The sequence below is a fragment of the Vicugna pacos genome, chromosome 8 (assembly GCF_048564905.1).
Source record: "Vicugna pacos chromosome 8, VicPac4, whole genome shotgun sequence".
In the NCBI taxonomy this organism is placed as follows: Eukaryota; Metazoa; Chordata; class Mammalia; order Artiodactyla; family Camelidae; genus Vicugna; species Vicugna pacos.
In genome coordinates, this window is record NC_132994.1 from 71,344,745 (window position 1) to 71,371,366 (window position 26,622).

The window sequence follows — 26,622 nt, forward strand, 5'->3', positions numbered from 1 at the left end:
AAAAGGAAACCGTGTGGTCTTGCTGAAACCAAAATTTCAGGAGCCCTGGGGTCAACCTGGTCAAATATTACGAGAAGTTAAGTAAGATGAGAACTGAGAAATAACCAGGGGGTTTGCCAACGTGGAAGTCGTCTGTGAACTTGACAATCATAGCTGTTTCTGTGTAGCGGTAGGGACTGAGACCAAGCAGACCAAGTGAGGACAGTTTTAGTTGTGGGAAGTAGAGTCTGTAAACATAGCTGATTCTTTCCAGAAGTTTTGCTGTTGTCTTAACTACTTAGTGAAGTACATAAGGCCTTTGGACAAGTCTATTAACTGAAAACAGGTGGTCATAGCTCATGAGTTAATACATTTTTGCCACAAGGTGTCACTAATGCTTTATTAGCTTTTGGTAAGTGAACTACTTCCAACAACAAGTATACCTTGTATTAAGGAAATACTGTTTTTTTAAAAATAACATTTACAAATAGACTGATTAGATGGTAGTTGTTTACATTGTGGGAAGATTTCCTTTCAAAAGCCAGACTCTCTAGAAGATTCAGCATATGTGCGTAGGCCTAAAGGGACATTGAGCACAAGGCAAGGGTTCTGGATTTGAGCACTGGATTTGGAGTTAGAAGACTCAGGTTTAACTCCAATTATGCACTCACTAGCTGTGTGACCTCAGGGAAAATTTAAATGATTCTCTGTTTTATTGATTCTTTGTCTTTCATTATTACTTTGAAATAACCGAGTAGATGCCACTTTACTCACCCCACCCAGTTATTTTTACATATCAAAAGAAATGTGTTCAACAGCATTTAGAAAATTGTGGAGTGCAATATAAATACAAGATTGAAACTTTTTTTGTAAAAATTATTTACGCCTAACTTTATAGCAATATAGGCACTATGTTAAGCAGTTGTATTAGTGAAGACTGGTAGAAAGCCAGTTTGAACTTGCTTGGCAAGAAGGAAATTTTTTAAAATTTTATTGAATTATAGTCAGTTTATAATGTGTCAATTTCTGGTGTACAGCACAATTTTTCAGTCATACATGAATATACATATATTCATTTTCATATTCTTTTTCACCGTAAGCTACTATAAGATCTTGTGTATATTTACCTGTGCTATACAGTATAAACTTGTTTATTGTATATGTACTTGTCAGTATCTACAGATGTCAAACTCCCAGTCTATCCCTTCCCAACCACCTTCCCCCCCAGCAACCACAAGTTTGTATTCCATGTCTGTGAGTTTGTTTCTGTTTTATATTTAAGTTCATTTGTCTTCTTTTCTTTTCTTTTTTTTAAGATTCCACATATGAGTGATATCATATGGTATTTTTCTTTCTTTCTGGCTTACTTCACTTAGAATGACTTTCTCCAGGGACATCCATGTTGCTGCAAATGGCATTATGTTGTCATTTTTATGGCTGAATAGTATTCCATTGTATAAATATAGCACAACTTCTTTATCTAGTCATCTGTCGATGGATATTTAGGTTGTTTCCATATGTTGGCTGTTGTAAATAGTGCTGCTATGAACATTGGGTTGCTGATGTCTTTTTGAATTAGGGTTCCTTCTGGATATATGCCCAACAGTGGGATTACTGGGTCGTATGGTAAGTCTATTTTCAGTCTTTTGAGGAATCTCCATACTGTTTTCCACAGTGGCTGCACCAAACTGCATTCCCACCAACAGTGTAGGAGGGTTCCCTCTTCTCTACACCCTCTCCAGCGTTTACTATTTGTGGACTTTTGAATGATGGCCATTCTGACTGCTGTGAGGTGATACCTCATTGTAGTTTTGATTTCCATTTCTCTGATAATTAGTGGTATTGAACATTTTTTTCATGTGCCTGTTGGTCATTCATATGTCTTCATTGGAGAATTGCTTGTTTAGGTCTTCTGCCCGTTTTTGGATTGAGTTGTTTGTTTTTTTCTTATTAAGTCGTATGAGCTGTTTATATATTCTGGAGATCAAGCCTTTGTCAGTTTCATATTTTGCAAATATTTTCTCCCATTCCATAGGTTGTCATTTTGTTTTACTTACGGTTTCCTTTGCTATGCAAAAGCTTATAAGTTTAATTAGGTCCCATTTGTTTATTTTTGCTTTTATTTCTATTTCTTGGGTAGACTGCCGTAGGAGAACATTGCTGAGATGTATGTGAGATAATGTTTTACCTATGTTTTCTTCTAGGAGGTTTATTGTATCTTGTCTTATGTTCAAGTCTTTAATCCATTTTGAGTTGATTTTTGTATATGGTGTGAGGGAGTGTTCTAGCTTCACTGATTTACATACTGCTGTCCAGTTTTCCCAACACCATTTACTGAAGAGACTGTGTTTATTCCATTGTATGTTCTTGGTTCCTTTGTAGGAAGGGAATGTTTTGAAGGTTCAGGAATGCCAGCTTGGGGGATGGGAGGGCTTCAGGCATCACTGGAATCAGGGATTTGAATGACAGCAATGTGCCGACCCCTTGCTTTCCTCTTTCCTTCTGCCTGATATAACCCAGCAGGACCCAAGGGGCCTTTCTAGAACAGACCCCTCCTCCATCTTCTGCTTTAGCTCCTCTCTGAAATACCTAGATAATATCTGATGCACATTTCCTGAGTTGTTTGACAGATGCTAAACCCCCACCAAATGGAGGAAGTTAACTGCTTGATGACCGTGAGCATGTAGCCCCCAGACCTAGGGAGCCTTAGGATTGATGATGTTAACCCCTGTGACAACTCCTGTTACCTCACCATCAGCCAATCAGAGAATTAGGCACATGCTGATCACATACCCTGAGACTACCCTCCCTCACCTGGACTTTAAAAATGCTTTGCTGAAACCCATCAGGGAGCTCGGGCTTTTTGAGCACTAGCTGTCCCAGACTCCTTGTCTGGCGCCAGACAATAAGCACTGCACCTTCCTTCACTCGAGGTCTGCTGACACCGGATTGTCAGTAGATTAGCTTTACTGCACGTGGGTGGGCAGACCCAAGTTTGGTAACATTTGATAACAATGTATTCTCTTTGGTTGCTTTCTCCACCTCATAGGGAACATCTTGATAGGAAGTTTGAAGGGCATCCCCATGACACATCCCATAGATTGAGAAGGTGAGAAGCTAGAGCTGAAGAAGTTGATGCTATAAATTACCTTGATTTTGGTGAAGAGAATATGAATTTCAAATTTATGACAGCCATTGTCAATTAATTCTGACTTTCAAATTTAAAAAAAAACCAAGTGTTCTGAAAAAAACAGACAGTCTTGCATTATTATTTTTTTTCTTTAATAAGTTGATGTTATAAAGAGGATCCTGGAGCTCAGGCCGTATGAAATTGTAGGAGTTTGCCAGAAGAAGTGAGGGGGAAAAGAATACCGTGTGTGAAGCCCAAGAGCTGAGAGGATGCCTAGAATTGTGAGGAACTGAGAGCTTATTGTGAATTAGAATATGAAGTACAGAGAATCAAGAAATAAGTGATTAAAAGGAGATTAAAAATGTAGTAGCAGAATTCAAATCCACATTATGGAGAATGTTGTTCAAATCAGTGATTTAAAGAACCATCTTGAAAAATGTTCCCGGAACTAGAGGAAAGGATTAAAAATATTGACCCAGTGTGGGAGATGACAGGTATGTAGGAGAGCAGATAACAGGTCAACCTAAGTCTCATCTTCCTATGGGGAAACAAGTAACAACTAAAGACTTAATTTAACAGGTGTTTCCTGAGTTGAAAAAGTACTTGAGTACACAGATCAAGAGTGTTCACCACAATCCAAGGACAACTAATGGCAATATTTTTAGATTATTAAGAATATAGAAAACAGATCCTATGAGCATTCAGGCAAAAGAAGCAAATTGCCTTGCAGGAATAAAAATCCCACTGACCTTAGGCTTTTCTGCAACACCCAAGATCAGAGGACAATTAAACACATCTAATAGAGTTTTCAGGGGAAAATATTGGAAACAACCTCATACCTGCCTAAAATCCATTATCTTACAAGGCAATATTATTGACTTTCAGATTTGCAATGCCTTGCACCATGGACCATCCTGTCCCTCATTTAAAAAAAAATCAAAATGAAAAACTCAATAATGAGGAAATTAATGATCCACAAGGGCTTACCCGACCAACCGTATCCACTTTGCACCAAAATGCAGCTGTTGGGTTGACCTCCATGTGGTATGGTCAGTTCTGCAGGCTGAGGGTGAGAACTTCCTAAGCTGTTCCTGCTGAAGCAACTCCCATTTCCCAGGAAGTGTATTTCTTGTCCCACGTGGTTTACCCCAGGTTTCGGAAGGAATGGCATGTCTGATGACTGCTCAAAACTGATTTGGTTTCCAGCACCTGCCATTATTGGCTTAGCTGTTGAGATACAATGTTGAGAACTAAACACTCCCCTTTTCTCTGAACAAGAGCTGGGTAGTGCAGCTTATTGATCATTTTCATGTCCAAGAGCCTCACATATTTTCTGCATTTTTAAAATTCCTTTTGCCTGGCCAAAACTAGCAAACCGTGTATTAGCCACTGTTTAATCCTGAAGCTTCGCTTTATCTCTTCTTCCACTTGGAACCCGTGAATGTCCCTGTGTTACCTATGGTTGGAAACAGCATGTTCATTATAGACATACGATGCTGATGTTTAGAAATGTAGCTTATCAGTTTTTCTATTTCTTAAAATCTCAGAATCAGATACACAATTTATCATTTCCTTTTGATCAAAGAAGTTAGTGACTCATTTCAGTAGGAGATGTAGTCTTAAAGGCACAGAAAAAAAAAGACTGAGAATCATATTTCTAGTTACCATTGCTGTGTAACTAGTCCCCCCAGGAATGAGTGGCTTAAATAATAACCATTTTCTCATCCTTCCAGTTTTTGTGGGTCAGGATTTGGAACAGAGTGCAGTGGGGATGGTTTGTCTCTCTTCCACAAGGTCTGGGACCACAGCTAGTAAGACTCAAACTGGGGATGACTTGATAGCTGGGGCTGGAAACATCTGGAAACACTTCCACTCTCCTGTCTGGGTTGTGGTGCCTTGAATACTAGGACCGCTGAGCAGGGCAGTTTCTAACTTGCACAGACTCCAGGAAAGAGGACATAGATTCCACTTTCATTGGAAGGAGTGTCAAAAAATTCGTGGCCCTATTTTAGAAACTACCTAATAATGAATTGTTAGCATGAGTTTTCTTTGGCTTGTTGGTTTTGGAATGGTGTTATAGGTTGAATTGTGTCCCTCCCACAAATTCATATGTTAAATTCCTGACCTTCAGCACCTTTGAAATAGGGTCTCTGCAGATACAATTAGTTTAATTAGAACAGTGTCATACTGGAGTGGAGTGGGCTCCTAATCCAGTATGATTGGTGTCCTTTTAAGAAGAATTTCAACACAGACCCCCACACAGGGACAAAGCCCTGTGAGGATAAAGACAGACTGATGTGATGCTTCTACAAACCAAGGGATGCCAGAGACTGCCAGGGAGCTCCCAGAGGCCAGAGGCCAGGCCGGAATAGACTCCTTTGCTGCCCCCAGGAGGAAGCAACCTAAGTCACTCCACGATCTTGGACTTCTAGCCTCCACAAGCGTGGGACAATAAATTCCTGGTGTTTAAGCCACCCAGTTTATGGGACTTTGTTATAGCAGCCCTAGAAAACTGATGTAGATCGTTTTTAGTTTCTTCGTATTTTTCACTTTCATATTTTTGACAAGGAATTTATGTTTCTTTGAGCAAAAATAGATTTATTTAATTTCAATTTCTAGGTTCCATAAAATGTGGAACTATACCAAAATCTTACTGTAGTTGCACCTAGGTAATGCAACTATAGGTAATTTAAAAATATTCCTACTTCTCTATACTCTATTTTCTGTCATGAGTGGGTGTCACTTATGGGAGGGAAGAACGCCTGTAGGAAGCAGCCATTGAAAGTAGAAAGAGTGAGGACTTCAGGGAGCTCTGCTACTTAGTAATTCTGAGCCTGTGACCTAACCTGAACGCATTTCTCTGTGTTGCTGTGAGACACAGATGGAACGAATACACCTGAAATCACCTAACAACTGGTGTCCGGTATCTGTGCCTTGTAAGCTCTGCCTTCAGCCTCCACCATTTAGCTGGCAGCCTTGGTCACAGTGATGGGAGGGGTGAAAGACTGAAGTAACCTAAGAGCTCATGCATGTTTTTCCCTGATTGTTAGTGGGAGACCAAGGGCATAAAAAGCTAAAAGCCCAGAGGTAGCTTTTACTGTGAAGCAAAGGCTGCTTGAGCCAAGAACCTCTGCTTACCCAGATCCCTCCTGAAGCTTTGGGAAGGGTCAAGGTCAAAAATGGATCCACGTGGTCATGCGGCTTTGTAAGATATGCAGAAGATATTTTTAACTACAATTAGTTAAGACTGTTGTCTTTTTCCATTCTGACCCCCCTACCCACCTTAGATGGCTTTGGAGTGGCCATGGGGATCTGGGGACTGGGCTAAGGGAAAGCTGACTTAATTTGGGTTCAGTGAGATGTATTTACGTGGTTTGCAGTTACTTCCTTGAATGGGTCAGCTCTCCTGGGGTACAAGGGGCTCCCAGAGATATTCCCACTGGCCAGTGTGCCCACTCACCCAACTTGTGACACGACTAAGAACACAGGAGAACATGTTTTACAGAGCCTAACACTGACAGTATGTGAGTAGTGGAGGAGAAACAAGGTTTGAGAAGGTAGCTTGTGGGAGAATTTTCCAGATTTTTCAGCTCCTGTATAAGAAACTTGAAAGAAATTTCTTCAAATTTGACAACAATCTTAAAAATTTGCATGACATTACCAATAATGAGTTGAGAAGCTGAAATAAATTACTCTAAACTATTAATGTTGATGAGAATCCCAGTTTAATCAAACTAAAAATCCCAGATATAACTTCTATCTTTTTACAGAAAGTCTCATATTTATTTACAGGAGAAAGTGATTTAAAAGGGTATCCAAACAAAATCTTATTAAGAAGGGCATACAGCAAAAAGAGCATTCATGAAATGTGTTAAGAAGTTGTTAATCAAAATATTATGTAATTTTGGGGAGGGATTTTGTTGTCAAACCACTGCTTCATTAAATTTATAACTTATTTCACGTGAACTTCATTAAATTTATAATTTGTGATTTGTTTCTCATTCTACATAAATATTTGTGTTCATTCTTAAATATATATTTGTAAGTTTACATCCTTTTTCTCCAAAATGATAGAAGGCATCTCAAAACCTGTGTCTGGCTTGAAAGAGCCCAAGATTCAGATTAATTCTTGTTCTTCTGCAAAGTTGTTCCTTGAATCTGATGCTAATATTTAGCATTGTAACTTCTCTGTTTTTCCATTTCCTACAGAAGAACTCAGAATCAGAGAAGCTATTTACTGATCACTTCCTTTTGATCTAAAAGGTTTCAGGGACTCTGTCTAGTAAGAGTTTGAGGATGCTAGCTGTTTACCCAGTCAGAGTAAAAGCATGACTCAGAGTGTGAGAAAGTGGCTCTCAGCTTCCCAGGAAGTTTAAATACAAAAATGTGCTGTACTTTTGAATAAAAAGTACAGTTTAAAGCCAGCAGATGGAAATTTCTTTTAAAAAGATACCAAAACCCCCTCACTCTTCCTATTCTTCAAAATGAGTTGTTTTTGCCAAAGGATCTGAGACCTGAATACATTTTTGGGAATGAATCTGGCAGGTGGTGATAAGGCCCCGAGTCCATGATTTCTTTCCTTGGGGGCAGCCCCGTGACCACCCTCCTGCTCCCACTGTGCTTGAGTGTCTTATAGTTTCAAAACACAGGGAAAAGGGACCTGCATAATAAAATCACTTTTGCATATATGTGGTTTTTATCTTAAAGTGAGGAACTACTCTGTGGTTTTAAAAATAGTTCAGGTCTGTGAAGCTCTATTACAGATTTATTTATAGCAGATTTATTTCAGAAGGAACATAAAACTAGTATCCAGCCTAGAGTATTTGCCCTTCAACCCCCTAGGCTGGAATGGAGAAAAGTGTGTTTTCCGAATATTCATGTTCAAATGCCGACTTCATTCTTGTGCAAGTAACTTAATTTCCTCATCTATAAAACATAGATATTAATATTCACCTTATAAAGTTGTGAGAATTAAATGAGATAAAAGTAAAATAAATAAATAAAAACCCTCTATCTAGTTATAGCACCTGGCACCGAGAAGGAGCTAAGTAAAGGCTTAAAGGAAAAGAAAAGTAATGCCTTAAATCTTACGAGGAGTTTGGAATCTAGAATCTGGCGGAATAGAAGGGTCAAAGGGAAAGGATTAAATTGTGGAGCCCTTGAAACTGATGAATACTGAAGGAAGTCCTAGAAAGATGAGTGATTGTAGTTTGGAGAAATTCTAGTTTGGAGAAAGTTTTGTGTTAAGCTAAGGTGTAAGCAGATGCGTTCTGCGTAAGGAACCACTGTTATGTTTTCCTGGTTGAATTAAAGTGTTCACATTCATTTGTCTGTTCTTTCATGAACTCACCAAACACGTAAGGAACATTTAGCATATACCAGGAAGTGTTTTAGGACAGGGAGGACATAAATGCAATGCTGCTTTGTCCTCAGAGAAGTTACAATCTACTAGAGGGAGAGAAACATGAAAAAAAAAAAAGGGCATTAAAACATGGGGTACAGAAGAGTAAGGGTCGGTTTTACATCAGAGAGCAGGTGGGCTCAGTGAATGCTCCATAGCAAAGATGACTCTTGAGATAAGAAGGGATCTGTGCTGCAGCGGAGGGGAGGAGCGCGGGCCAGGTAGAGAGCGGTAGCGGTGCTGGAATGAGCAAAGGCTGTGAGAATGAGCTCTGCATGCGCGAGGGATCTGCAGGTGCGGTAATGGCATGTGGTCCAGGGGCACCTGGAGGGGCATCCAGAAGAGGCAGGGCCAGATGATGGAGGGCCTCACCTGCTATGCTTCACAGCAGGGCTATGAGGGGCCCCATCAGGGAGTAACGATAGTGGCGATGGAGGGGACTCCAGAGCAAATAGACACCCTTTTAACGGGCCAGGCAGGAGAGTGGAATCTGAAGGGTTTGATAAACATGATGAAATGAGGTTTGGAGGATGAGGCTTCGGATCATTGTGTGCTGTATCAGTTGCATGGGGAAGACAGTTGAGGCAAGGGTATTAATTAAGAAGACATTTTTAATTGCTTATATGTGGAATCTAAAAAAGAAAAAGGATGTAAATGAACTAATTATAACTTAGGTGATTGATTTCTTGAATATGTGTAAGCGTATCTGACTGTCCTTTATGATTGGATTACTGCATTCTGTTGATTCTTACTTTGTGGCTGGCTTTATTCTTTTGATAACTATGTAAGTTTGAAAAGCTAAAGCTCTAAACTGTTCTTAGAAACAATGAACAGTACATATATGTAAATTCTAAAATGGAAAAAAAAGACATTTTTAAAGCCTGGGTATTTGATATGGGCTTGGACCAGTGGATTGTAATTTAATTTTTGCCTGTTTTCTAACTCTTTAATAGCTAGGAATGGCCAGGAAATTGGAAACATTCCTACCTCTGTTATGGGGATGGAGAGTCAGACACCAATGTTCACAAATAAGATTTGAAACATGACTCAAACAATTTGTTTAAAAACTGATGTAACAGGAGGAATTGCACGCATGCAAATGAACACCTGTGAAAATTCTTAGGCAAGAACTGCTGAATTTAGCAACACCAGCTTAGCAGAGAGGAATCTCTTTTGGGGCCAAATGCCCCGTTTTACAGATTGCTTTGCTGCCTGGCTCTGCTGTAATGTTTGTCGAATAGAAAAACAATTCTATCTTTAAAGGAGTTATTGAACTTAAAAAATAAGCCTGTGCGAGAATAAAACTGCTTCTTACCCTGATGAAAGACCAAAGACACAAAGATGCTTAAACACTCTCTAAAGATGACATTCACATGGTGTCATTAGGATCAGACTTTCTCAGCCATGACTATTTTCTCTTCCAATTACATCATGCTGCTGTGCATGGAATTCAGGAATGAAGAAGAGGAAAAAACAGAAGGGAAACAAGTGTCCTGAGAATCGACGTGTTGTAACCCAGGCCCTTAGTCTTGTCCCAACCAGTGCCGTCAAAACACTTCCCTACAGTATTTAAGACATATCTCGTTTTCACCTGTGAAAAACTTTAATCTTTTAAAGTAGCTTCCTTGTTTTCCTTTCTCTTCCCTAACTGTGACAGAATTGATTTGAATTATATACGTTGAAATAGAAAGTTCAAATGACTTAGACCGTATACCGTTAGGGGACGTAATTAAGGCATTTTGGATGCGTGATTCCTATCAGTTTCTGAGATGACCAGGGTATGTCCTTTGGAAACTGCTTAAACTATGTAAATGGATAAAAAAATATGTAAAAAAGTCTAGGGAGAAGCAGAAAATGCAGAGACTGTGCTGAGTTAATGTCTTTAGAATTAGTGTGTAAATTTGTCAATATTACTTTTCAGCTTATTATTATTATATTAGTATATTATAATAGATTAAATTATATTCACATTTTTCTTACTTTTTTATTGGGCTGAAAAACTAGTTCATTGTGTGATATTGTGATTTATGAGAAATATATATTTAGACATTCAGATGACCAAAATATGTTTCTCATATATATTTGGTTTTCATCTACAGTTCCTAGTTCACAGCCCTCAAAACCCTTGGAATTTCCTAAGTGATAGAGGTGTCTTTGGTTATGTTAATGAGGTGACTTTTGGATCCCACCTAAGAATGGGGGCTGGTTGGCAGAAGAACCAACCAAGTGATTGGAAGGAGGGCTGGAGATGGAATCAATTACCAGTGGTCAGTTGGTTTAATTAATCATGCCTATGTGATGAAGCCTCCATAAAACCCCAAAAGGACAGGTTCAGAGAGCTTCCATGTTGATGAATATTGGAGATGCAGGGAGAATGGCACCTGGAGAGGACGTGGAAGCTCCCTGCACCTTCTCCATGCCTTGCCCTGTGCATTTCTTCCATCTGGCTGTTCCTGACTTACATCTTTCTATGACACACCAGTGCTGTAGCAAGTGAAATATTTCTATGGGTTCCGTGAGCTGCTCTAGCAAATTAATGAAACCCGAGGAGGGGTCCTTGGGAGCCTCTGATTTATAACCAGCCAGTCAGAAGCACAGGGAACAACCTGGACCTGGAACTGGCATCTGAATGCCACAGGGGTGGGGGTGGGGTGAGGGCCGCCTTGTAGGACTGAACCCTCAAACTGTGGAATCTGAGGTCCTCTCCAGATAGATAGCATTAGAATTGAGTTGAATTGTGGCACACCCAGCTGGTGTTCCAAGAATTGCTAGTTGGTGTGGGGCAACCTCTACACATACATGTTGGAATTGGGTCTAAGAACCCTTTTAATTGAAATGTGATATTTTTCTCTAAGAGGACATTTTACCGTCTTGAAATTACTGACATGCAAAATTATTTTCACATTGTATATGACTATCATGTTAAAATTCCACTGTAAAAAAAGTGGAAGCTAACTCAAGGGACAAGACCTTACTCAAACATGAGCTCACCAGCATCTGTTATCTAAACAAAGTTAAATTATCAACTTTCATAATTCCTAAGACCAACTATGTACATCGAGGGCTTGAACTGCCTTGGTTACATTTCTGAAAAGCATTTGTTGTTCTAATAGCAAAAAAAAAAAAAAATAACATTGAGAAATTTAAAAATGTTCTTTGTGAGTCTGAATTTATATAGGGTTCTTTACTTGAGTTGATGGGAAACAAATAACATAACAAACAAATTTATGAGAAATAACCCACATTTTATGTTCACAGAGAAAACTAGAGTTTATGGCACTAGATACATTTCAGGTATGGTCAAGTACTTTACGCATATTATCTCGTGAAGTCCACCCATCAGCCCTATGGACTAGGTCGTATTGTCATCCCCATTTTGCAGATGGGAAAATGTAGGCACAGAGAGAGTAAGTAATTTGTCCCAGGTTAAATGGCAGGTGGTAGATTCAAGATTTTAATTCAGGCAGCCTGTCTGTGCAGACTACACCCTGTAAGCCATGGCTGTCCTCCCAGAATTGGAGTCGTCACTGTTCCCTGCAGACACCATGCTTATTCCCACTGCCACCCATCCCGTTCTGTCCTCCTGGAGTGCCCTCCCGCCTCTCTCCACTGACCATACGCTGTCCACGCTTCACTGTCTGGAAACGTTGTCGCTCTCCGTTCCCACGGCTGCTTCCCTGCCTGGTTTCCTATGGACCAAGCATGATTGCTTCCTAATGTTGGGTCGTAACCTCTGAAAACAGCTGTTCTACCTCAAATTGCCCTGCCTCCAAGCCATCCTAGTAATCCTGACAGTTAATCACCTTAAACACACTTTCATCAAAGGCCTTGGGTGGCTCCCACTGTCTTACTTTGAATCCTAGTTTGGAGACCATTTAAGCACTAAGACCCTACAAAAATCTGTCTTTGACCTACTTTTCCAACTGTATCCAGATGGTGAACCCCAGATGGTATTTCTCAGGTCATTTACACGTGGTTGGCATAAAATAAAGCCTTTAATGTTAGTTGTTATTATATTGAATATATGAATAGGTAATATAGTTACATATTTCAAGCACCAAAACCAGAAATGTATTATTGAAATGTCTTCTATTTATTCTTGGCCCCATCATCTCAGTTCTGATCCCCACCCAAAACATGTTAAACCACTATTATGCATTTCTTTTTTTTTCCAAGATAAATTATAGCGTACTACGCACAGTGACCTGTTACATGTAGCTTTTTTTCCACTTGGTGTATCTTGGAGATCTTTCTGTGTCAATAGCTGAAAAGCTTTCTCATTTCTTTTTTATAGCTGCACAGGAATTTTTATAGCTGAATGGATGCACCATAATTTAATTAATCATAATTTAATTATTCTCTAACCATACACATTTGTGTCATTATAAGCAAGGCTAAAGCAAATATCCTCATTCACATATAATTTTGCGTGCCTGAGAACTTATTTGTAAAGTACATTCCTAGAAAGAGGATTGGTTAGAAAAATGATTTATGCATTTGTAATTTTAATAGTTATTGCCAAACTGTCCTCCAGGGTCATATCAATTTCCACTTTCAAAAAATGAATGAATCACTAGTTTCTCCACAGCCTCACCAACACGCTGTTATTAAAGTTTTAGATTTTTGCCTATCTGATGGGAGAAATAGTGTCTTGGTGTAGTTTTAGTTTGCCTTTAAAAAATGAGTGAGTTTGAACATCTTTTCAAAAATTTAAAGGCCACTTGTTTTCCTGTGTATTGGCTGACCACATCGTTTGCACATTTTAAATTGGGTTCCTCTTTATCTATTTACAGGTACTGTATATATTATGGAAATTAGCCCTTTCTGTTATGTAAGATGCAAATACTTTCCCAAGTTTGTCATTTGTCTTTTGATTTTGTTTGTGGTATTTTTTTTCATACAGATGCTTTTTTTTTTTAATTGAAGTATAGTTGATTTACAATGTGTTGGTTTCTGGTGTACAGCATAGTGATTCAGTTATACACATTTTTTTCATATTCTTTTTCATTATAGGTTATTACAAGCTATTGAATTTAGTCCTCTGTGCTATACAGTAGCGTTCTTTTACTTTCCACATTTAAATCTTGGATCCGTCTAGAATTTATCCTGGCATAGATTGTGAGATATGGTTCCACCTTTTTTCCCCCCCAGATGGCCACTTACTTATAACCGATGCCATTTATTGAATTATCTTTAGATTCCCCACTGTGGTGAAATGCCGCCTTCATACACTAAGGCCCCGTATGCATTCGCCTCTGCTCTTGGGCTTTCTATTCTGTTCTGTTGGTTTGCTGTCTAGTCCTGCTCTGGGACCCACCTGTTCCTATACCGAGCATGGTGTAAAATCAGCAGGGCTTGCCTTCTTCACTGCTCCTCTGTTCTACACTTCCCTTTCCTATTAGCTTACTGCTTTTTGAAATATGACTTTCAGATTCAGTTTGTTTAGTTCCAATAAGTAACAACAACCACCAAAAAAAAAAACTTCGAAAACCTCCTGTTGGTTCTTTTATTGTGAACACCTTAAGTTTATAAATTAACTTAGGAAAACTTGACATGTTTTATGACTTCGAAGCATGGAGCCCTATGTGACTGCACAGGTCACATGCCCACGAAGTGGCCTCGGGTGTGAAGGAACTGGGGCCGAGGGTGTCTGGGAGCTACCATGCCAGCCCTGGGCTGCCACCTGTTCCTTTAACACAGAGAGAGCGCACGTCCCTGCTCTCTGTTTCTTGGAGTTTTTCTTACATGCATTCCACAACTGATGCCGTGTTATGATTATCCTCAATTTACAGGTGGAGAAGCTGATGCTCAGACAGCATGGCACCTGGTCCACGGCAGCACATGTGGGGTGTGGCCTCAGGCCCTGTGGATGTGGATCGCACCCTCTTTCTTGTACCGACACATTCGCTTTCTTTTCCTACAGAGATGTTATCATTCTGTGTTTCCTTTTTCCGGTGAGCCGTTGCATTCTGCAGGCGTGCTGGTCTCACCACGCTCCCTCTTTGTAGTCTATGGTAGGAGGAGGGTCCCACTTCACCCCACTGGTGGTTCCTCATTCACGTTTGATTTGTACTCTGGAGTGGACAAGACGCAGGGCCATCAGTTCACATTTAAAATATTGCCAAAAAGTGATTCACTTTTGTCTCTAACAAAATGTTTATACTCTGATTCCTCAGTAATTCTCCCTTTGTAGATAAAGAGTTAAGATCTTACATAATTCAATTAAAAAAGAAACTCAAAATATGTGAGATCCCATCTGATGTGGGTTTCCATCCACTTGACCCTTTAGGAGGAAAGCATGTGCTGGCAGTCCTTCCACTGAGATCCCAATCAGGGAAATTCAGTTAGAATTTATTATTTTAATAGTGTGTTAGGATAAACAGTGCTGCTCACCCTTCAGATGCTCTCATGCAGGGCCCTTGGAAGATCCGTGGCCATTAACCATCATCTGTTTTATTAGTTTACAAGCCATGGCCGCCACTTCAACACACTGGGACCCCAGGGTAACACAGGCATTATATTTGCTGAGTTTGAGCTCCAAAGGGATTGTGGTTTTGCTCAGCTCCAGGGCGAGCACCCAGGTTGGTTAACATCCACAGGTTCTGGACCAAGTCCTGGGTGGGGTTGAGGTGGAGGTGGGTACAGTGCATGATTGCAGGTAATCAGTGTACCGCGCGGGATGCTGGCAATGGCTTTCAGAAACCCACCCCTCCCCCTCTTTGTAGGAGGAGAGAAAATCTTGCACCTTCCCCAAGAGGAAGAAATTCCAGTCTGTTCAGTCAGATTTCAGGACAGTGAATTCTGGACATTCACCAATAAGCACTTAACTGTATGTGCTCCCCTGCCTCTTCCCTTGGTAAAATGATCAGGATCCCTCCGAACCTAGGCCGGTCAGGGTAATGCGTGGCTGCTGGGGGTGCCCAACGGCTTAGAAGCTGGGGATCAGACCTGGATTTTAGGTTGAAGCCCCTGCCTACGCCTTGACTTCCAACCTGGTTTTACCATACACCTTGCATTGGACTGTCAGGCCCACTGTCACTGTCCAGTTTGTGACCGTGTGGCTCTTAGGAGGTCCATGGAGAACAGAACTCTGGTGTGTGAGCATCCTTGTCCATAGTATCATTTTTAATATCTCCCAGATCTCACTGCAAGCTTGGGCCCTCTGCCACCACCTTGATTGCAGTTCTAGGCTCTAGAACCATGAGATGGAACATTTCTGTTGCTACTCATTTGTGATGCTTTGTTATGGCAGCACTAGCCGACTTGGGAACCAGGTTGGGTGAGCCTATTTTAAAAGGCTGGCGGACCACGTGGTTAGAAGTGGGAATACCGTGCCGTGCAGTGTCTGAAATCATTGCCCTGCCTTTTCCTCCACGGTTCAAAGGCAGTAGCGATAATGGCATTTGCTTGACTGCAAGAAACTCATAAACGTTTGCCAACAAACTGTACTATTTACATGTAAGAGAAGACTTTCAGTCTCACTCCTTCTTTGGTAAAATAAGGAAGCTTGGGGTAGGGTTTTCGTGATCTGAGTTGGGTCACATGGAGGTCAGGTCACTGATAATGTGGAATAGATTGGAGGCTTCCTAGCTTACGATCTTAGTCACTTTCTGATGAGAACTCTCTGATTCTCAATAAGAAGTTACCGAAGACATGATGAGGATTTTTTTCTTTCAGTCCTGAAATACTGAGCACAATGCTTAGCACTGATAGGTGCTAAAAATCTGCAACTTTTACTATTGGTACCCAACTCTGGAGAAGAATTGTTTTTCTTAAGTTATCAGAGGGGTATGGGGTGTCTGCCCCTTGAAATTTATGGATTATCCATGGTTCTTATTAAAGTATTTTAATGATATTATTGGGTCTGAAAATGCTGCCATGAGCAATCTGGGTTACAAGGTTTTAAGCTTTATACCACATTACTAATAGACCACCTCTGAAGAGAATCGGTCTTCGCTGTCTGGTAGCTTCCCACCACAAAAATACTTCAAATCAAAAACGTGCAGTGTTTTATGAAAGAACTTGATAAAGTAAGGAAAACTTAAGTCCAGTGTATCCAAGACACTGGATAAATATCTTAATCATTGAGCGTTACAATTCTAATATATGACATATTTCTACTACGTTTGCTAATAATCAAGCAAACTAATCATAAAAAGGTTTTTAAAAGTACTGAAAACTTAAATTCACTAAAAACCAGGAAATATTATATTTGCATACTAAATTTTCTGGTCTCTGAGGGATCATTTGCCCAAAAATTGGCTTAAAGAGGGTCCATCTTTATGGTGGTGTGAATTTCTGGACAACAGGGATTGTCTCTTCTTCCCAATCACAGGGTCTCCATCTCGTTATGCCTATTAGTCCAGAATAATGAATATATGTTCAAGAAATGCTTGCTGGATGAATCAGTGTGTGAATGATTTTCTTGATGGGATTCTATGAACTGAGGGAGAGGAGGCAACATGTCAGTAAAGAAGGAACATTTTCACTTTGATATAAGGAAGGCAATTTATTGTAGTGAGATTATATGGAAGTCTTATATATGACTTTCAATGCATATAAAGTCACTTCCTCCACACCATTGGAGACGATGTCACTGAAGACAGAGAAACTCAAAGTGCTAGAAATCAGTTAATAATGCACAATGTAATGCATTTTCACTAACCTACCCAAATCTAAAATTAGATGACTAAAGATCACATTGAAGTCTTTTTCATACATTTTAACAACAGCCTTTTCTTTTCCTGGAGTTTGTAATGCCTTTGATAACTCCAAACACTGAACTCTATTCCTGGTCATCTGTTTCTTTCTGACTGTGGTGATTAGTTATTACAAGGCTGCTTATGAGAGTAAATTTCTAACAGAGACTTAAACATTTTCCCCTAAATGGAGTTTGTGGAAAATATGAAAATTGGCATGTTATTTGGGGCAACATAAGAAAAGAAAACATTATTTTTAAACACTAACCAATAGAAAAATGCCCCAGGAAGCGGAGAACAGCAATGCAGTTGACCGAAAGTTTACCAACAAATATATACACATATTTATGTAGAGCTTTGCACCCAATGCCATGTTTAGGCTGTGTTTTCTACGTCTGCTACACATCACACACACACAGGTGCGCGCAGACGCTGCCCGAGGGCGCCGTGTAGTTGTGTGCTATCCTTTCTCAGGAGGCCTCTACCCAACTTTCTGAAGGAGCTTATTCATGACTTTTTGGAAAACAGAGTCCAAAAGCGGTTCACATGACACAGTCACGCACTCAGAGATGCCGGGAGCTGTGTCCTGGCGTCAGGCCCGCCAGCCTAAACGTAGGATTCTTTAGCGTATCGGAGCTGCTCGGCCTCAAAGACGGGGTGATGACACCGTCGGAGCAGGGAGTCCTGCTCGCCCTGCTGGCGAGGCTCCAACACAGTTCTCGGCAGCTGCAGCTCCGGCATCCCGGGGACAGTCACCTGCCCTGTTGTTTCTACAGAAGCACAGATAGTCCCGCTCTCCGTCCAGCTCCCAGTCCTGGGCCACCGTCGGTGCCCGCCCAGCAGCTCTTGACTGCACGTGTTTCTTGCATCCCCTCCACGGTGGGAAGGGAGAGGAGGTGGCAAGCCTGAGTCCAGGCTGAGCATCCTGGCCCTCATGCTGCCCACTGTCTGGGCCCCGACGGCCGCGAGCTCCAAGGCCTGGCGCCGCATGGCCTCCTCGTAGGAGGGCGGGCTTCCCGGGCTCCTCTGAGGGAACACGTCCTCCACCGAAAGGGCGCAGGACCCTGAGTGAACGTCTCCAGCTGTTTGGCCGTGGATTTCAGAGGCGCTCTCCTGGACAATTCGGCCAGCGAGCTGGCTTTCTTTTTTCAACCCTCTATTTACTTGGTCCCTGGTGACGGCCTTGGCTCTCACAGCCTCAGAGCTGGGGGTTTTGGTCAGCACTCTTCTGTGAGAGGCAAAGGAGAACGACGTGGAGTGCCTTTTGATTTCTCTGCTGGGCTTACTTTTCTCAGCCTTTGTGAAAGACTGGTGTCTGGTGAAGAAGAAGTTTCTTTTGGGACTGGAAGGAGAAGTCACGGGCGAGCCGTCGGAGGAAGTGTCCAGAGAGCCACTGGAGGCGGCCTGGGGCGCCGGTCTACGCGGTAACCCCAAAACCTGAGTCGAGTCCTGCACCCTCAGGTCCTGGGGCCTCTGGATTTTGCCTTGAGCTGCAGGAAACACCTCCTCAGAAAATGGGTCCTCAGCTTCCTCACTTGCAAAACAGGAGGCTGCCCGGGCCAGGGTGAAGTCATCCTCACTTCGCGTTAATTTTTGGTTTGTTTTCCAGCCCTCGAGGTGCTTGGGGATGGATGCCATGCTGGGGTCCGAGTACCTCCGGTCCACCTGACTGAGGGAGCCCTTCAGTCTGGCCACCGTGCTGGCAATGGGCTCCCCGGTGTGCTGCCGGCCTCTGGGCTCCAGGCCGGCGGCCGGGTCTGAGGGCCCCGGGGGCCGCCTGCCGGGGGAGGAGTCCACGTCGGGGTCGGGATCGTTGCTGTCGTAGGCCGAGTCGTTCAGCAGGGTTGACATGTCTGGGGAAGTAAAGGGACAGCTGAGTTTTTGTTCAGTTACTTTTAGAAATCAGTTGTAGTAAAGTCCACCCTGCTGGTGTCAAGCGAGGCGCTGGGTGATTAGGTGATGCTGCTTTGAGGCTTGCTGTGAAAGACACTGGCCACGTTAAAATTTCATTTCCACAGCTACTATTTTGAGGTGGAGAAGAGAAGTTGGAAAATAAAAGGAGAGAGAGGGAGAGAAAAGCGAGAAAGCAGTATTTCACTGAAAACGGACTGATCTGAAATGTAAAGACTGGTCCTTTCGATGGCTATTTAATTGAGCCCACCCCTATTTTCATGGACCCATATTCCATCGTGTGGAAACAGAAGTTTCTCACCCCAACCCTCTAGCTTAAGGTTACTTAGTAAAATCAGCAGTTCTCATGATTTTACAGAAGGAAGGGTAAGTTCCTGGCTGAGGCTGAACAGGGATCTGCAGCCTGAGGTGATATTGCAGGAAAATTTGAGAGAAAAGTTTCCATGTTTAAGAGCTTCCCTCCAGACTGGAGTCTACCCTGACTTGGTGATTTGTGAAGGTAATTTCTGCTTCAGCTACCAGAGATGCCTTCCACTACTGGCATGGACTGGTAGACGGGCATGAACTTGACCCCACCGTCAAAATCAATCCACAGCACACTCTGTACCTGAACCGTCAGTGTGTTCCAGGGAATCGTCAGAAGCAGTGCTGGAATGTGCTGGAATGGTCTCCCCAAATATCTCCAAGCAGTTATCGATGAGAAATTCCACCAGCATCTTAACCTGTGAGGAAAAATGAACAGGTCGTCAGCTTAAAGAGATCTTTTTTTTTAGAAGTGGGGGGTTGGTTAAGAATGGGGGCATAGTGGGGGTCATTAGGGAGGTGCCAAATGAGCATAAGAGATCTTTATGTGTCTGAAAAGAGCATCCAGAAAATTGGCAACTATCATCTATATTAAAATTCTTTTTGAGATGTGCACTTTTAATTCGAGAATTAAAAAATATCTTTTACGTTAAAGTAACTAACATTTTTATTTCAGTAAGAAGTTTCCCAAATTGGTATTGGACTGACAGAGTGTGATACAAGAAACAGAAAAAAAAAAAACCGCAAGGGCCTTTGCACCCGGGGGAACAGTCACGTGAGACGGGCAGCACTTGTCCTCTGTCTGGGAGGACAGAGGACACAGGCCTCATTTTATTCAGTTTTGTCAAATGCAGGCATCCAAGAGAGAACCATGACGAAAGCACTCGCATTGTGCACTTTCATGGTGGTCTTGAGTGCGTGCAAGAAAGTCAGAGGTGTTTTACTGCTTGGCTTTTGCAAACAGGTAATGAGACCAGACATTGGGAATTTCTCAGAACTAGCCAGGAGCCAACCTTATTGTTCACGTCTCTCTGGGCTTCGAACGACAGGTGCTGGTCGTTGTCTGGGGTCAGCATGTTGGGTCCGATGCAGATGGCCAGGTTGCTGGCATCCATCCTGTTGACCTCAGAGTTCCTGCTGATCAGGTGGAGCACAGAGACCAGGTGCTTGAGCAGCAGGAGGTTGGGCCGCGGGAGCTTCGCTGCAACCCTGGAACGGGATTCGGGGGAGGCTCGTGTTAGAGGAAGCTCCTGGCCTGCTCGGCTTCAGTGTAGCAAGTTGAAAGTTTCTGCCTAACCCAGACTTCCTTCAAAATGAGAAAGGTGCATTTTCACAAGAAATGTTGCAAAATGTTCATTCAGACACTTCCAGTGGCCACTGACAGGGAACGAACAAGTTAACCACAAAACCTTCAAGCCCGCAGAAAATGGTCTTTATGATGAGGATGCCAGTAACATAGTCCTTTATTATATATAGAGATCTTAGATTATGAAGCATTAACTCCTGCAATAACCTCCATAGTTTAATACATTTTGAAAAAATCCTCTCCATTTAGCCATGGAGAATGTCTCTGCTTCTAACACTGCAAGACTGATTTTTTAAGAACAGTCATTTGCTTTTTTTGTTTTAACGGAGGTGCTGGGGATTGAACCCAGGACCTCGTGCATGCTAAGCACTTGCTCTACCACTTAGATGTATGAATTTTTATGAATTGTGTTCATCAAACGAAAATGACACATTTTCTACACCATTTTGAGAAAACTTGATAGAAAATAAATTGGCTATAAGAGCAGGTTCAAAAACATGGTCAAGGGGCACTTACATGGCAACACTGGTACCACTACTAATAAATTAGGCTTGTAAAGCCTCTCATTTTTAAAAAATGAAATGATGGCTCTTACAGAAGAGCCATTAATTTCTCATAAGAAGTTATCGTTATGAAAGAGCTTTTGTGTCTTTAAGTAGAAACTTATTGTGATAATCTTCAGATTTTTAGTTTGGGGACAGACACTCTAATGTCTTCAATTCAACATGTATTTCTTTGAAAATCCTTAGCAGCGTGAGACGATCTTAATACACAGACTTTCTCAGGATTTGGCAAAAATGCTGAAATTTTAAAGTTAGGTGTCTAAGATTCTCTAGTCACTAACACGGCATGCTTTCATTTCCGTATGTAATTATTTTTTGCTCTCATTGGAATTTGTTTTTATATTGTTTTCATCTTCGTTAATTAGAGGAGTATGAAATGCCATGGAATTTAATGAACAGTTGATCCTAGATTGTTTGTTATGCTTTCAGGGATGTTTTATGGGAGAACCATTGCTTTGCGTGACACCAGCACGTACAGGTTAAGGACACCCCAGATTCCTGCACCTGGATGGCTAGCCTGCTTTGAGGCTTTACCTATGACATATTTTTTGACTCCCCCACCTCTTGGAGTTTGTGAGCACCAAAGTTTGCTTTCTGCCTTTTGAAGAGGTGCTTCCTTTCGTTTGGCTAAAAGTATTTTCTAGAAACTTCCAGGGTACCTCTTGATTTTCCCTCTGGGAGTAGATGGACATTTCCTCTACTTCCCTACACACTGCAGTATTGGTACAACACTCTGACAGTTATGTGAAGAATCAAAGGAAGGGGACCGTGAACTTACTGCTTCAGGGCCTCAATCCTGTCCTCCTCACTCTGCTTCTCCAGGGCGCCCATCCACTCCTCAAACAGGTCACAGGACAGGAGCTTCAGCGGGATACTTCTGAGGAAGTCCTGGAGGATGGACAGGGACGGTTCGTGTTACATAACGTGCTGCCACCTTAACTTTCACCTTGTCTGTTGCATCTCAGGGACTCTGCTCATCCTCCCGCAGGCTGCGACCGCTTCCTTCCTGCATTCGCTTAGTCCGGAGAATCTCTCTCACCTGCTTGTCTCTCAGCAACTTCCTAACTACAGGCCCAGTAAGGCCATCAGCCAAGGGGCCACCAGATTAAGGGGAATGGACTAGGCCATGTGACGGTCCAAGTGCTTTTTCTTATCACAATTTGGAGGAAATTTAATGCATCACTTTCTGCTGGAATCTGGGGTCACAGAAACAGAGATGCTGATGTATATAAATAAATAAATAATAAAGGGCTTAACTGAAAATATTAAAGTCCAAGGTCAGCTTCCTTTGCTTTGCAGGGCGAAGAGCCCACCTCTTACTTCCTGAGAGCTGGTGTGTCAGAGCCCGTCAGCAGGTTATCTGGCACCAACGCCGGGAACTCACCTTGAAGACCACGGCCAGGAGGTGCACAGGGAGGCTTTTGAGGTCCACCGCGCCTCCGGAGTTGAGCTCCTCCTTGAGCTCCTTGCGGGCTTTCTCGTTGGCTGCTTTCCTGAATATCCCTTCAGTGGAAGGGCCTTTAAGGCACAGAATAGTGAGGATATCCTGAAGGGAAGGGGAGCAGAAACAGGAGATGGTTACCCTTGGTTTGAAGACACACTTTGCTGCTACTAATACAGGAGAAATCTATGTTTAGGTAGGACAAGGGGAACTAAGACAGTGGGCGTGACGGTGGCTGACTTTACTGTCATACAGTACAGTCCTCTTCATAACAGTGAGTTCTCCAGGATACTAAGACAGTCTTAACAAGAGGCTATTAACGCCAGTTCCCCTTTCAGTCCAGTTGCTGTCAACTGTCTTCCTCTACCCTGCCATTCGTAAATTGTGAAAACTCGAATTTGCACATTCTAGAACTATTTCAGGCCTCCCTTTCAAGTCATTCCATATAAACATTGGATCTCTGATCAGAAACTCTGTAAGTCTCTGTCTGTTGACTTTTCAGAAGCTACACATTTTCAGCATTCCTAACTCTATGAAGTCAGAAGGATGGAGGGCCCATCACCCTGAGCTCACAGGCAAATACAACTGCTTCCCAGAATGTAAGTAGCCAGGTGTTCTCCCCACTGCACTCGTAAGTGGAAACAGCATGTCCCAAAGTGGAAAAAACTCAAGAACGGCCCCAACAAGTCTGGCATGAGAGAGACATCAGATTTCCCAAGGGTTTTCCCGGCTGGCGGAGGTGGGGTCACGAGTAACCGTGCGCCCACCTGGATGGGTCTGGGGAGCGTGTCGTCGTTGCTGCAGATGGCCGACAGGGGCTGGTCAAATAGCGACGCCTTCGACTCTGGCTCCGAAGCCCCAGGAAAGTCTGACGAAGAGGAAAGCCTTCTCATGAGAAAGAGCCAGGACAGCACCTTCTTTCTCTTCTTAATTTCTACAGCCGAGAAAACAAGGCAAAGAGAAATTAGGTTAAAATACTGACTGCACAGAAGGTCCGGATAAGACAACAGATACTGTCCTCTATGGTTTGCTGAGTGGGGGAAATAATTTTGCAAAACTGAGGAAGCAAAGGGTGTGAATCTTAATCTAGACAAACTGACCCGAAAAACAACCACATTGTTACCAGGGCAACCAGCCCCTCAGCATCAACACCAGGGCTCCTCAAAGTCTCCACCTTTCCTGTTTTTACTCTTCACCAGCTGTTTGCTACAGAAAATTAACAAAACCCAACTAAACAGGTCATAAACAACCATCTTAACCTAAATAGCCACAGTGAACATTTCTCATGTGAAATAGAGTATTTTGATTTCCTCCTTTGATTAGCGAAGAAAATGAAACTTATACAGGGAGAGGAAGTGACTTGCTCAAGACCATTTTGAAGGCTCTGCTCTGGGCGGGCCCTTAAACCTCTGTGGCCACGCTAGCACCCGCCACTAGAGGGAGCTACACCTTCAGCCTGTCTGCAGCCACTGGCAGGATTTTCCCGGGCAGGGCAGCCACGAATTCCTGCGGGAAGGTTTGAAACTAGACCCAGCAACTGGAAAATTGTCAGTAAAACTGTACCAAGATATCCTATCCTTGCAGAATCCTGAAGACGTGTGTGCAATGGGTAGAACATCTCACAAGTTTCCTTCTTTCTCTAGTTATAAAAAGCTGTATTTTCTAAATGCATTGCCACATGTTTCTATACATCTTATAGTGAAAGTGGAAGAGGAGGGACAGAGAACTGGATTGTTCTTATAGTTCAGGAGAACTGGGTCAGTGTGACATTATAATGCAATGACTTGTGGGAAAAATGAAGAGTGAACGGTGGGTTCTTTGGGATTTGCGATTAGCAACAGTTGCTTCATGGACTCTTAGAATCATTTTCTCCATTAGAGAAGGAAGAAAATGGAAAAGGCACTGTGTATTTTTCACACATATGCACACTTTAATTGTCAAGACATAAATGGCTAGGAGGTCTGTAGCCCCAGGAAGACCCCCTCTGGATTGCTGGGGCATTGGCTTGGGGAGGAGTTTTTCTATCGGAGCACTTGCTCTCCAGTGAGCTGGAGCCTTCCTGCCATGTAAGTGTTAATGCTCTGCGGTCTTTAAAAGAACACTTCTAGAAAAGATTCCTAGTAAAGCACTGCGGTTTTGCAAACCAAAAACATTTGCTGTAGGCATTTACATATAAGATCAGTATGCTTTCAAAACTCACCAATTAGGTGGCAAAGGCTGTCTTCACTCTGACATGATGCCAACAGAGGATGTTCCTTGATATCACCCTAGAAATATTATTTATCTTAGTTAAAAGTAATGATTGAAGAAATCCGCCCAGTCTTCCCCACAAAATACACCTTCAACATTTTATTCATATTAAAGATTAGTCCATAGGGTCTATTAATTTATTCTAGCTTCTAGAAACAATATTACAGTCTGGCTTATCATATAGGATCTCAACAATATTAGTGCTTAATTTATACATTTATTATATTAATTTTCTAATCTGATAAACTCAACAAGCGATAGTCAATTAAAACAAAGTGTTCCATCTTCTCACAGTGCAGATAAAAAGATTTAAAAATTGCTTTCTTACCTCTGAGTGACATTCAATTAATGTCTCCATATTAGTGGCATTTAGTGTTTTTGACTGAAAGAGAAAAAAATACATTGGGTAAACATTTTTGACTCCTGCCTTGAGAAAGCATGAATTTCTAAATATCAGGAGGGCACCTACAGCATTGCAGCTGCTGGTCAACTTCATCAGAGTTGGGGCTGACTGTCTGGTGATGAATTTTGCTCCCGTGTGGCCTTGGCTCTGTCTACGAGAAATCATATGGGAAAGCGTTAGGAGAGAGACACATAAGGCCCTGGCCAATTTCAGTGCCACTCTGACAAAACACACAGTTTGAAACTATGAGGTAGAAAAGTTTTCATTTAAAGTCAGTTACATATTACCAAATAGCTTATGCTATTAAGAGCAGCACCACAATGCACACATTGCTAAATGTTTTAAGCCTCTTATCTTCATTATGCCAAACTTTGTTATTCATTTATTATATTCCTGTCAGGAGATAATTTGAATAAATACGACTGACATTTTTTGGACAGCTCACTATGTATCAGGGTACTGTCTGTATAAGTGCTTTGCATGGATTTTCCCATCTAACCCGAAAAGGAAAGAACTTATTCCTAGGATGCTGCTTACAGGAGACATAAAACAAAGATAACATTTACAGAATTCCTATACCCCCAAAGTGCAGGCTTCACGTTAAAGCAAAGCTCTCCGAGTTTGTTCTTTATAACACTATCTATTGCGTGTTCCACGGTACAGCTGTTTTCTGTTGGGTGTGATCTTAAAGCCCGGTGTCCCGCTAGAAAGCTTACTTTCTCGTCATGTTAATTTTTGGTACTTACCCTCGGAGGGCCTCCAGCCAGAGATCTTTTACCTCCTGGGAGCTGTGGAAAATGGGAGAAACAGCATGACACTCTGCTTCGACGAATTCACCTTTAGACAGAAGACTGAACTGCTCTAGCTTCACGTGTTCTGCGTTATAAGGGAGAGGGGGCGGGCAGGTGGAAATTCAGAATATTACCGAGACCGGAAAGAACATCACGGGCTGTCACACGGACACAGCCAGCCAGACGCTGGAGCGCTCTCACTTCCTCATTCCTTTTAGGGCAGCTCTGGTTCTTTTCTTTTTTTTTTTTTTTTCTTCTTCTTCCACTTCAAAGCAAAACATCTGTAATCTACTAAGAGTGGAAAAGATGACATGTGGCCATAGGTGAGGGCTCTGGATCAATGTCACAGGTGGGATGTGTGAGTAAGAGATTGTGTTAATCTGTACGTAAACATTGCTTTATATTCTAAAGTGGTAATTTCAGGTGCCCCCCCCCCTTTTTGGTA

The 26,622-nt window shown here is 42.0% G+C and overlaps 1 protein-coding gene and 1 long non-coding RNA gene across 2 annotated transcripts; both read right to left on the bottom strand.

Moving 5' to 3' along the window:
• Positions 1-14,002: 14,002 nt before the first annotated feature.
• Positions 14,003-15,629, bottom strand: LOC140697776 (uncharacterized). The gene is made up of 2 exons (XR_012075102.1): positions 14,904-15,629; positions 14,003-14,584 (listed from the first exon to the last, which is right to left on the bottom strand). It is a non-coding gene; the product is annotated as an uncharacterized lncRNA (long non-coding RNA).
• A 1,386-nt stretch (positions 15,630-17,015) lies between these two features.
• On the bottom strand, positions 17,016-26,405 carry TAGAP (T cell activation RhoGTPase activating protein). Its single transcript, XM_006197694.4, has 10 exons — positions 26,133-26,405; positions 25,453-25,537; positions 25,312-25,365; positions 24,934-25,000; positions 23,501-23,667; positions 22,677-22,838; positions 22,071-22,180; positions 20,437-20,632; positions 19,728-19,842; positions 17,016-19,062 (listed from the first exon to the last, which is right to left on the bottom strand). Exons 2-10 carry the CDS (start codon positions 25,477-25,479, stop codon positions 17,816-17,818), a joined length of 2,145 nt encoding a protein of 714 aa, XP_006197756.1. The 5' UTR covers positions 25,480-25,537; positions 26,133-26,405; the 3' UTR covers positions 17,016-17,815.
• Positions 26,406-26,622: the final 217 nt, after the last annotated feature.

Excerpts from the sequence above, each read along its gene's own strand:
- TAGAP (XM_006197694.4), bottom strand. The coding sequence starts at position 25,479 with ATGAAGTTGACCAGCAGCTGCAATGCT. Across the intron at positions 22,839-23,500 it reads CGCTCCCCAGACCCATCCAG|GATATCCTCACTATTCTGTG; the intron begins GTGGGCGCACGG and ends CCTTCCCTTCAG. Across the intron at positions 19,063-19,727 it reads GGAACACACTGACGGTTCAG|ACATGTCAACCCTGCTGAAC; the intron begins GTACAGAGTGTG and ends TTACTTCCCCAG.